The 12,640-nt window shown below is 46.4% G+C and overlaps 1 protein-coding gene across 2 annotated transcripts in view; it reads right to left on the reverse strand.

The window, feature by feature from the left end:
• nrp2a (neuropilin 2a) overlaps positions 1–12,293 on the reverse strand; it is a 65,763-nt gene extending 53,470 nt beyond the window's left edge. For both annotated transcript variants that reach the window (XM_036983064.1, XM_036983065.1), the window contains exons 1-2: positions 11,489–12,293; positions 3,377–3,548 (exon numbers count right to left, since the gene is read on the reverse strand). In XM_036983064.1, coding sequence (XP_036838959.1) covers positions 3,377–3,548; positions 11,489–11,561 — 245 coding nt within the window. In that variant the 5' untranslated portion in view covers positions 11,562–12,293. The remainder of the gene's footprint in view (positions 1–3,376; positions 3,549–11,488) is intronic.
• Between the last annotated feature and the right edge of the window lie 347 nt (positions 12,294–12,640).

The following is a 12,640-nucleotide window of genomic DNA, read 5'->3' on the forward strand; positions in this document are numbered from 1 at the left end:
CTCCCCCCTGTCTCCTCAGTCAGACATACTGCTCTGCCTAATCACTCAGGAAGGAGGAAACAACACACAGCTGCACCACAAACACTAACTGGAAGCTATTTGAACCCCGTCTAAAGCGCTCTGTGGGAGGAGAGGGGGCGTGTTGGCCTGCCGGTTTTGGCTTTCTCCACTTTGTTTTGTTGCTGTTTTGGACCGGAGGCACACATCTTCAACAAACTAAATATGTGTGTGTGTGTGTGTCCCCAAATGGCACCCTATTCGCTATACAGTATAGTGCTCTCTGGTCAAAACACCATTCAGGGAATAGGATGCAATTTGGGATGTAACCTACATAAAAAGGCGAGAGCAGCCTCAGTGAGAAAAGGGAGTTACAGGTTGTTCTATGAATAAATAACATTGTTGATGTGTCTTTTCTACTGGGGCTGTAAAGTATGTTATTTTTCCCCCCTCTGAGGATGGTGAAGAGGATGCGGAATGGAGAGCGGTTGCCATGGGTTTCCCTGCCGATCACACGCACGCTCACAAACGCGTGTGCATGTGCAGGTATGCGCGCGGATATAAGGACACGCACACACACATACAGAGAAGCGTGTGCACGCACAAAGAAACAAACACACACCCACGAATGCACACACACACAGCTGAGTGGAAGTGTGAGAGGGCAAAGGTTGAGCTAACACACAGTCCCCTCGGGCAAACCCCCCCCCCCAAAAAAAACAATCCCCCAAAAAGTATAGCATTTCTGAGGAGGTGTTTCAACTTTTTCTTTATCCCTCTCTCTACCCCTGCTCTCTCCAACCCTGCTCTCTTCCCAGCTCTCTCTCTCTCTCTACCCCTGCTCTCTCTCTCTCTCTAAGCCCTCAATACAGTACCCACAAAGGACTTGAAATACTGCTTATCGACAGCGAGCACATTCATTTTATCCGTCTATCACAGAACTGCACATGCTATCTATGACTAGTGGGATTTTAATAGAGCATTACGTTACACAGGACCAGATAAGGACATCAGCAAGGACAACAGCCACCCGAGCCACATAGAAATGGGAGTTATAGATCTCATTCTCATTGAAAGCAAGTCTAAGAAGCGGTAGATCAAATCAAATCAAATGTTATTTGTCACATGCGCCGAATACAACAGGTACAATAGACCTTACAGTGAAAAGCTTCCTTACAGGCCCTTAACCAACAATGCAGTTTTAAGAAAATACCTACAAAAAAGTAAGAGATAAGAATAACAAATAATGAAAGAGCAGCAGTAAATAACAATAGCGGGGCTATACACAGGGGGTACCGATACAGAGTCAATGTGGAGGCTATATACAGGGTGTACCGGTACAGAGTCAATGTGGAGGCTATACACAGGGTGTACCGGTACAGAGTCAATGTGGAGGCTATATACAGGGTGTACCGGTACAGAGTCAATGTGGAGGCTATATACAGGGTGTACCGGTACAGAGTCAATGTGGAGGCTATATACAGGGTGTACCGGTACAGAGTCAATGTGGAGGCTATATACAGGGTGTACCGGTACAGAGTCAATGTGGAGGCTATATACAGGGTGTACCGGTACAGAGTCAATGTGGAGGCTATATACAGGGTGTACCGGTACAGAGTCAATGTGGAGGCTATATACAGGGTGTACCGGTACAGAGTCAATGTGGAGGCTATATACAGGGTGTACCGGTACAGAGTCAATGTGGAGGCTATATACAGGGTGTACCGGTACAGAGTCAATGTGGAGGCTATATACAGGGTGTACCGGTACAGAGTCAATGTGGAGGCTATATACAGGGTGTACCGGTACAGAGTCAATGTGGAGGCTATATACAGGGTGTACCGGTACAGAGTCAATGTGGAGGCTATACACAGGGGGTACCGGTACAGAGTCAATTTCAATGTGTGGGGGCACCGGTGTCGAGGTAATTGAGGTAATATGTACATGTAGATAGAGTTATTAAAGTGACTATGCATAGATAATAACAGAGAGTAGCATTAGCGTAGAAGAGGGTGTGTGGGGGGGGGGGGGGGGGGGGGGGGGGGGTGTAGGAGTCTGATTGCTTGGGGGTGGATGCTGTTTAGAAGCCTCTTGGACCTAGACTTGGCGCTCCGTTACCGCTTGCCGTGAGGGAGCAGAGAGAACAGTCTATGACTGGGGTGGCTGGAGTCTTTGACAATTTTTAGGGCCTTCCTCTGACCCCACCTGGTATATAGAGGTCCTGCTTGGCGCCGGTGATGTACAGGGCCGTACGCACCACCCTCTGTGGTGCCTTGCGGTCGGAGGCCGAGCAGTTGCCATACCAGGCAGTGATGCAACCAGTCAGGATGCTCTCGATGGTTCCGCTGTAGAACCTTTTGAGGATCTTTTCAGTCTCCTGAGGGGGAATAGGTTTTGTCGTGCCCTCTTCACAACTGTCTTGGTGTGCTTGGACCATGTTAGTTTATTGGTGATGTGGACGCCAAGGAAATTGAAGCTCTCAACCTGCTCCACTACAGCCCCGTCGATGAGAATGGGGGCGTGCTCGGTCCTCCCTTTCCTGTAGTCTACAATCATCCCCTTGATCAAGTTGAGGGAAAGGTTGTTGTCCTTGCACCATACAGTCAGGTCTCAGACCTCCTCCCTATAGGCTTTCTCATCGTTGTCGGTGATCAGGCCTAAAACTGTTGTGTCATCAGAAAACTTAATGATGGTGTTGAAGTCGTGCCTGGCCGTGCAGTCATAAGTGAACAGGGAGTAAAGGAGGAGACTAAGCACGCACCCCTGAGGGGCCCCCGTGTTAAGGAAAATATATTTCACAGCGATTTAGAGAACAGAATGATTCTCTACACTATACTTGCTTGTTTTTATCACGTAAACTGAAATTCAGCGAACTATTCGAATTTTTGCAACCAGGAAATTATTTAAGAGAGCAGTAGGAGGCAAGGGTTTGAAGCCAGGCCAGAGCAGGATGACTGACTGCTATGAGGTCAGAGAGACAATAGAAAGGCATATGATTCATATTATACATCTATTTGAAAGAGGAAACTGACCAAGCATTGTCCCATCTAGCCTGTAATAAATAGCCGCACTGAACTCTCTCCCTCTCTAGTCTGTTTTCCTGTAAACTTCACAACATCATCCCGGTCTTTCTTTCAACCATTCTCTCCATTCTTTCATCCACCATCCCTTTCTCACATGCTGTCACGGCCAAAATGGTAACTATGGCTAACTAAGGACACTGTTACAAATGTACAACCAGTTGAAGGCAGATCTGAAGTTAAAATGATCCCTGGTCAGTCTCCCTCCCCTCTCTCCTTATCCCTCTACCATTTTGCTAGCCGAAGCATACCCAAAAGGCCTCCCTCTCTCCCTACAATCCCCCCCCCCCCTCTCTCACCTGCAGTCCAGTCTCTCCAGTTCAAAGTGGGGGTTGAAGTTGAGGACGATGCGCTGGGAGGGCTCCGGGGCCGTGATGACCCACTGGCAATTCTGGTGGGGCGGGTACTCCAGAGGGTAGCCCGGGGATGTGATGTACCCTGCGTCGCTGGCATCCAGGGTGTTCCCACAACCTGGATGTGTGAGAGAGAGAGAGAGAGAGAGAGAGAGATGGTTATTACACAGACTCAAAGCATCTGATTATCGATTCGAGAATTTGTCTTCTACTTCCATAGGGATGTGATTTGTAATAACATCTGCGTCAGAGATGCGTCGTGTTCACACTAAATCTACTATAGCAACAGAATAGACAACCACGCACATGTCCCCCTCCCGTGCAGACAGACTAACCCCACACCATGGCTCTCATCTCTCCTCCGGGAGCATTCTTTAAATGTAATTTGTTGCTCTGGCAAGGCAATCTGCAAACATTCGAACACATTCCCTTGATCCTATCGGCTCTCTCCCAGGAACAATAGCCTGCCAATAGCATCGCTCGGCTGGCCCAGACAGGAAGTGACAGCAGACCACCTGTCTAGGGGTACAAGGGTTCACCCCGATTCTGTAATGAGAAGCCGGAGTAACAAAGCCTTCATTTTAGCCGTACGCCCACGCCTCACTCGCCGTTCCCTATCGCACACCAACACGCAAAGCACACACACACACTAACACATCAGCAGACAATACAGTGAGGCCCCTCATCAGTCATTTTACTGCAGTATATGATTTCCCAGTCATTATTATTCTAAACGGAAGGCCAGATTAGGAAGACAAAAACGTCTCTCCACAATGTTCACCATGACAACGACGTTAGGGGCGGTTAACTCTTTCACGCGCTGACAAGAGGCTGAGTTCCCGATTCTTCACCCTTCATCCCGAAGTGTGCCCTCGTTTACTCTCCCTCGTGCATTTGGTGCAAGCATAGCCGGAGGGAGTTTCCACCATTATCCCTACACCAGTTCGTTCCCTTTAAATCCATGAGGGGGAGTGCACAGGTGTTCACATCGGGAGAAGGGTCGAGGATCGGAACACAGCCTGACCATCTGAAAAGGAAGACTGAGTGTGAATGTTTTATTTATTGAACCTTTATTTAACTAGGCAAGTCAGTTAAGAACAAATTCTTATTTACAATGACGGCCTACACCGGCCTAACAAGGACGATCCTGGGCCTATAGTGCGCCGCCCTATGGGGCTCCCAATCACGTCCGGTTGTGATATAGCCTGGATTCGAACCAGGGTGTCTGTAGTGACGCCTCAAGCACTGAGATGCAGGGCCTTAGACCGCTGCGCCGCTCGGGAAGCCCAATGAATACGAGGATATTGTCAACGAAAATGGCGAGGACTCAATGCTCCGTTTCATCTGCTTCACCCATTGCGAGTTATGTGAGCACGCCATCAAAGAAAGCGGGGAGAAAAGATTGGAGGGTTGAAATATAATAGGCTATTCAAGTGTTGACATTTTCAAGACTCTTTGTGTTTTATAAAGGTGCACTTAGGATTTGGTGACATTTGATATAATAGCGAAACCCTACCATCCTTACTTGGATAGAAACTACACACACGTGTGTACACACACACACACACATGTACACACACACACACGCACACACACGTGTACACACACACACACACGTGTACACACACACACACACACATGTACACACACACACACACACACACACACACAATATCCCCACACGCCAGTCCAGTCCATCACTCAATACTGCAGCCAAAGCTAAATAGAAAGATAACCAAAAGAAAAGTCTCTCCATTTCCCCTGGAGGATTCAGACATGTTCTTCTCTCCCCACCTCCATGTCTGCATCTGAAATGGCACCCTCATCCCCAATTTAGTGCACTACTTTTGACCAGAGCCCGTAGGGAATCCCATAGGGTTCTGATCAAAAGTAGCGCACGATATACGTTTCCCTGGTGACAAAGGTCCGGATGGATAATGTCATTTATCAGCATCGCAACAACCCCCGAACCTCGCAACCCACGCGACCCCAAAGTGTTCACGCACCTCTTGTTGGCTGAGAAAACATTGCCGTTTTTAAGTTCATTTCCTGCAATTCCACACATTCTTCCATGTGTTGTGTGTTTATATGACACCATGGGGTCCAATCACAACCTTTCTACATTGTTGACTAATAGTGAAGACATCTGAATTATGAAGCAACACAGAGGGAATCATGTAGCAACCGAAAAAGTGTCAAACACATCAAAATATATTTTATATTTGAGATTCTTCAAAGTAGCCATCATTTGCCTTAAAGACGGCTTTATGCCACATTCTTGGCATTCTCTCAACCAGCTTCATGAGGTAGTCATTTCTTTCCTTAATTTAACGCGTTTCAGCCAATCAGTTGTGTTGTGACAAGGTAGGGGTGGTATTCAGAAGATAGCCCTATTTGGTAAAAGACCAAGTCCATATTATGGCAAGAACAGCTCAAATAAGCAAAGAGAAATGACAGTCCATCATTACTTTAAGACATGAAGGTCAGTCAATGCGGAACATTTCAAGAACTTTGAAAGTTTCTTCAAGTGCAGCCGCAAAAACCATCAAGCGCTATGATGAAACTGGCTCTGAGGACCGCCACAGGAAAGGAACACCCATTTACCTCTGCTGCAGAGGAAAAGTTCTTTAGAGTTAACTGCACCTCAGATTGGATCCCAAATAAATGCTTCAGAGTTCAAGTAACAGACACATCTCAACATCAACCTCGCAGTCTTCAGAGGAGACTGCGTGAGTCAAGCCTTCATGGTCAAATTGCTGCAAAGAAACCACTCCTATAGGACACCAATAATAAGACGAGACTTGCTTCGAGCAATGGACTTTAGACCGGTGGAAATCTGTCCTTTGATCTGATGAGTCCAAATTGGAAATTTCTGGTACCTTTCTGGTCTTTGTGAGACGCAAAGTATGTGAACAGATGACCTCTGCATGTGTGGTTCCGCGAAGCATGGAGGAGGAGGTGTGATGTTGTAGGGGAGCTTTGCTGGTGACACTGTCTGTGATTTATTGAGAATTCAAGGCACACTTAACCGGCATGGCTAAAACAGCATTCTGCAGCGATATGTCATCCAGTCTGGTTTGCGCTGAGTGGGACTATCATTTGTTTTTCAATAGGACAATGACCCAACACACCTCCAGGCTGTGTAAGGGTTATTTGACCAAGAAGGAGAGTGATGGGGTGCTGCATCAGATGACCTGGCTTCCACAATCACCCGACCTCAACCCAAATTAGATGGTTTGGGATGAGTTGGACCGCAGAGTGAAGGAAAAGGGGCCAGAAAGTGCTCAGTATATGCGGGAACTCCTTCAAGACTGTTGGAAAATCATTCCAGGTGAAGCTGGTTGAGAGAATGCCAAGTGTGCGCAAACCTGTCATCACGGCAAAGGGTGGCTGATTTGAAGAATCTCCAATATAAAATACATTTTGATTTGTTTAACACTTTTTTGGTTACGACAAAAACTTTTTTGGACTATTATTATTGACAACGTACAAAATAGTAAAAATAAAGAAAAACTCTTGAATGAGTAGGTGTGTCCAAACTTTTGACTGTTACTGAGTGTATATATATATATTTATTTATTTTGTATTTTTTCCTGGACCCGCAGTCCGTATTGACCCCGTTCTGGTTCCGGTCCGCGGTCTGCCAGTTGAGTATGGGGGACATAGGGAATAGGGTGCCATTCAGGACGCACCCCCATGTATTCTCCAAAAGGCGTGCGGGGCTGTCAGTAGTACCGCCAGGGGAAGATTAAGCCATTTGGGAGAAATCCTGCAGCCTCTGCACTTTTCTGCTCCCCGAGCTGAGCAGACCATTCATGTGCAGCTAAGGAGGGAGGGCGACGGGGACGGGGAGGGGTGGGGGGGTGGAGAGAGGGACGCCAGCAGGGAGAAAGGCAGGTAAAAGAGGGATAGGTGAAGGGGATGAGGATGATGAGGGGGGCTGAGGTATGAAGGGAGAGGGACAAAAAAAAGTGGGAGATAATAAGAGGGATTGAGAAAGAGAGGGGTAGACGGAATGGAGAGCGGCAGAGGAAGGTTGTGAGACGGATACGGATTAAGACAGAGAAGGGAAGGAGGTGATTGAAGGGGAGGAAGAAAGACAGTGTGAGGAGGAGGGGGAGAGGGAGAGAGCGAGAGAGAGGGAGAGAGAGAGAAAGCCTGACGAAGCTCATTAAGACATGACCATCCCTGTGGGGACTGACCCTGGAGGAGCTGATGGGCTGTCAGTAGGATATACAGTACATGCTGGGGAGAGGTGTGTGTGTGTGTGGGGGGGGGGGGGGGGGTCCTCTATTCGGGTGGAGAATGTTTGTGTTTTTATGAATATACGGACGGTGTGTTTTTCAGGGGTGTGTGATAAGGAGGGAGGATGAGGTAGAGAGAGAGGTAGCCTCATGAATGATTGTGTCTGTAATGGCTCAGGACTCCATCTATTCTCCACACACAACACTGCACACACATGCTGTAGGGACCCCAACATACATGAACAATGTTGACATACAGTATTTAACATCATTGTAGCAATAAGAGGTGAGGGCATTTGTGGGTCTACAGATAATGGTGTGTATGAGCATCTGTGGGAGTGTGTGTGTGTGTGCGTGAACTTGGCTGCAAGCAAAATTTGTGCGTTCACGTCTTCAAATCTACTGTACAAGTCTCCGTCTATATATACAGTATCTGCATATGACTGCATATCTCTGTGTGTGTGTGTATGTGTGTGCACCAATTTCTATCAGCGGTATTATCCGCGTACTGTGGCGTCACACTTTGTGATAAACTGCAAATGTGTGGAAGGGCCATTATAAATCTTGACATAATTTGCTCTTTTTCTCTCTTCCCCCCCCTTTTCTCTCTCTCTCTCTCTCTCTCTCTCTCTCTCCAACCTTAATTAAAAAGTGCTATCGCTTTGAGAGAGGGAATCAGGGGGACAGAGAGAGGCACTATTCGTTCATCCATTCATCCCCACACGGGGGCTGTCTCCACGACTGTTTTTAATCGAACCCCTCCACACAAGACTGGACAGAGGGAGGGAGGGAGGGACTTTTGACTATCAAAGCTCTTTACTTTAATCATTAGACACCGACCACAAGGCCCTACCTACCTTTCGATAATATTAAAGTGTCCTGTATGGCTATTATATTAAGGATTAAGAGAAAAAGAAATGTTACCATCCTAAATGAATATGAGAATGAAATCGTAGTTATAACATAGCCACTCAAGTGTGCAACGTTCAGACTGCAGTTCCAATATGAACAACACAGATTTGGGACCCGCTGATTCAGAGAGGTTGGGTTAAACGCGGAAGACACATTTCAGTTGAATGCATTCGGTTGTACAACTGACTCGGTATCCCCCTTGACCTTTCATTTCCCTAATTCGCCAATAGCAAGCTAGGCTAAAGCTTCCCCTCTCTCTCTCTCTCTCTCTCTCTCTCTCTCTCTCTCTCCTGAGTTAGAGCACCCATGCATGTCTCTTCATAAGAGGCTAAGTGGTTTTGGCTAATCAACTAAATGCATTGGGGGTGGGTATAGCGATCAATTAATCAATGGATCAATTGACCACAAGCAGATGGTTGTGTTTCGCCGGGTTTTGGTTTGCTAGAATACTGCTGTCCAGATAAATGACCTGTGTGTGAGTGCGTGCACACACACTAAGCAGCAGAGCAAGGGGCCACCAGCTAGCCGATAGGTGTATTATTTATGGTGGCCTTGTTTTTAATTTCACCCTAGTCGCCTCGTTCCAGTGGGTTGGCGTCATCTGCATCATGACAGATAGAAAGGGAAACACACAGAGGTGGTGAAGACACACTCTGGTCCTGTATGTTCACATTCATGAGTTCATTACTGGATCATTATTAGGAATGACTTGATCATACTAACACAATCATGAGTCACACTGTTGTGGTTACAATAGGTGCATCCCAAATGTGACCCAATTCCCTGTTGTAGTTTATTACTTCTGACCTTAGGCCCTATGGGCTCTGGTCAAAAGGAGTGCACTAAATACAGAATAGGGTGCGATAAGGGACAAAGACGCAGACTTAAAAATAGAGTCTCTCCACTGTTAGATACATGGTCCCCCTTCTGCTCTCTGACCCCCGGAGTAGTGTTCCTTTTCGCACGCCCAACATCATCAGTTTCCCTTCCTGCCCTCTGCCCTTATGACTCTGTGACCCTGCTGTTATCTGCTGTGTGGTACTCAACCCCCTCCTGTCAAATTCTGTACCCTTCCTTCTCATCTCTGTTTAGCTCGTGTTCTCTCTCTCTCTCTGGTGTTTGTCCGGGAAAACATGCTCTTGTTCTGCACAACATCTTTGTCCCTCTCTCTCTCACAACCTCCCTGTCTTTCCCACATCTCCTTTCTCTCTCTCTCTCTCTCTCATGCTGCTGTGTGTATGTTACAAGCTGTGCTGTTTTGAGGAGGAGAGGAGAAGGCTGGAACAGTGAGTGCTTTGGCAGGCTGAGGTATCTGAGCAAGTTGGGGGAGAGCTGCCAAGGGCCCACATCTGTCTTTGATCAACGGGCACACAGGCAGCCAGCACTGCAAACAGGCCATATTGAATCTCTCTAAGGCAGGTACCAACCCATTCACACACATGCACACTTGAATGCATACAAACATGAATCACACACACCACACACTTTGGAGCACATTCTAAGGAACAACCATAGGACTAGCCCTGTAAACCAGCCAGGGAGGAGACACTGAGGAGGGTACAGAGCAGAAGGGGAGTGAGAAACCAGACCGGGTTTTAAAGCTCAGGAGAGCTCTATATCAGCAGTCGGAACTTGCGCAAGATTCCAAAACTACAACCAAAAAAACTAACTATTGTGCATTAATTATGGATACAACTACTGCGACTTAAGAAGCAAGCCAGCGAGCTTAAACATCATCACGATTCCCCGAATGGAATGGAAGATGGCCTTTTTGTCCAAATGTGCAGTCTGGTTTTAATGTTGCGGCGCGAGTGGAGAACTGATTGTGTGGCGCCGCCTCGAGTTTCCGACGCAAAAGCGCGATTGAGGCACAAACCATCACCATGATTGCAAAACTAGGCTCTTGAGATAATGAGCGAGTTGTTGTTGGTGTTCTTGTTGATGCTAATGATGATGATGATGATGGTTAGTCTAACTAATATTCTTGTCATTATCCACTAATAGCAAAATACCACTTCGAGGCGCATTATTTTGGATAGGCAATGGATTATGTTGTGTCTACAGACGCGTTTAGAGTTTATCATTAATTCATGAACTCAAACACGAAACACAACAAAAATAAAGTATGTCCGTTTTTTTCCCTTTAAAAAAAAATATTATATAATTATTATGGAATTGTCACCCTACAAAGCAGAGTCATTGGGCTATTATAGGCTAATGTATGTAGGGTTATTCCTATTTTCTTCCTGTGTTCATACATTTACAAAACCAGACTAACATGAACGGCCGTGGAACTTTTTAACATGCTATAGCAACTTCTATTAATTGGTAATTACCTCCTGTTTTGGGGGGGGGGGGGGGGGGGGGGCATAATAGAATAGCTTTTGAGTCTCAAATAATTTATCACCCAGTCATTTTTCATTAGGTGAAATATTGTCAAATTATTCTTGGCATACGAAAAAGGTAGAATAGCAATGTTGTTCTGGGCAAACTAGGGTGACGAATGGGAACGGCTTCATCTTTCAAGGTTGAGAGAACATTTTGTGGGAATGATCAGTGCGCCTACACTACACATGATAGCCTACTGGTTATCAGACAGTGTATATCTATCTATCTACTGGTTATCAGATAATGTATATCTGATGCCATTCGCGGCCTATGTGTTGAAATTCCTGACTTGAAACAGATGGAGATCGCGCTTTTAAAACCAAACGAGTTTTTCCCAACGCAGAGAAAAACAAGCTAACTGTCTCCAAGACGGTTTCCGGTTTTTTTCCTCCATAGTTTAAAGCAGATTCGGAATTTAAATCACCCATAAACGGTAGCGTCGGGTACATTCGGACACGTTTCTTGACAGCCCATGCGTTCCAGAGAACTGTCCAACAACTGACCGTAAACTTACCTTGGTCTCCACCGACTCCCGGTGTTAGACACATTGCAAGTACAAATCCAAACAGCGACGATAGCATATCCATTTTGACAATGTTCAATGTCTTGTTGTTTTTAAAGGTAACCTCCCGGGATCAAATTAGTTGTCCATCAAGAAAACCCACACCCTTTTTTTTTTGCTGAAAATGTAGGGACAAATGTTATTGCTCCACGTAGCCTATTTTACCCAAACAAGCAAACGAATAATGTTTGTTCCAAGTGCACTTAATTGAATAAAAATAGGCTGAAGACAGCGGTGAAGAGCTTTCCCTCCGAAGTAGGCATATAGGCTACTTGAAAGACACACTTCATAACTCTCATCTTGTCGTCGTCATGACTGAGTTATTGAGCCTCGTCGAGCAAAGTGGATGAAATTAATTCCTCTTGATTCCCCAATTCCATACAGAGCATGTCCACTGATATGGAACCTCCGGGCTATTTCCTACAGGGTCTGATAAGCGGCTCTGAGTCTACCTCCAAATACGATTGAAGCGCTTGCCTTTCTCCCCGTCTCTCTCTGCTCACAGGGATTCAGGACTGCGGTCATTTACGCCTGCATTTACGACCACTGAGACACAGCTGCCTTAACTATCAACCCGACAAAAATAAGTCTTCGCATTTCGGACAAGAATGGAGCGCAAATCATGAGAACTGTGACACACATGAATACACTATCTTCCGAAGGAGAATTCATTCCATCTCTGGCACCACTCATCTAGTGTTTTTGTCTGGAGAGGAGTGTCTCTGCGCTCCGGCGGCATGTGTGTATGTGAGTGAGTGAGAGTGTGTGTAATAGCACTTTTGAACAGAGCAGCTATCGCATTACAGTCAGCACCTCGGCTCCGCCTCCGGTTGGTCGTTGATCATAGAGGGGTACGCGCACACTCGTAAAACACACACAAACGCGCGGGCACACACACGCACACACACTTCACGTGATGCCAATAGATAAGGGTTCCACAGATAACGCACACACTATCAACTCAGACTCGGGAGCATTTCCACAGGCTATTTTCACGAGAAGAACCAAAGAAACCAAAGACAAAAAGGGGAATAAGTGCGGGGGATAGAGGAAGGAGAGTAGTACATGCATAAGGTCTCCTGAGTGGCGCACTGGTCGAAGACA

This window comes from Oncorhynchus mykiss, chromosome 7, assembly GCF_013265735.2.
Source record: "Oncorhynchus mykiss isolate Arlee chromosome 7, USDA_OmykA_1.1, whole genome shotgun sequence".
In the NCBI taxonomy this organism is placed as follows: Eukaryota; Metazoa; Chordata; class Actinopteri; order Salmoniformes; family Salmonidae; genus Oncorhynchus; species Oncorhynchus mykiss.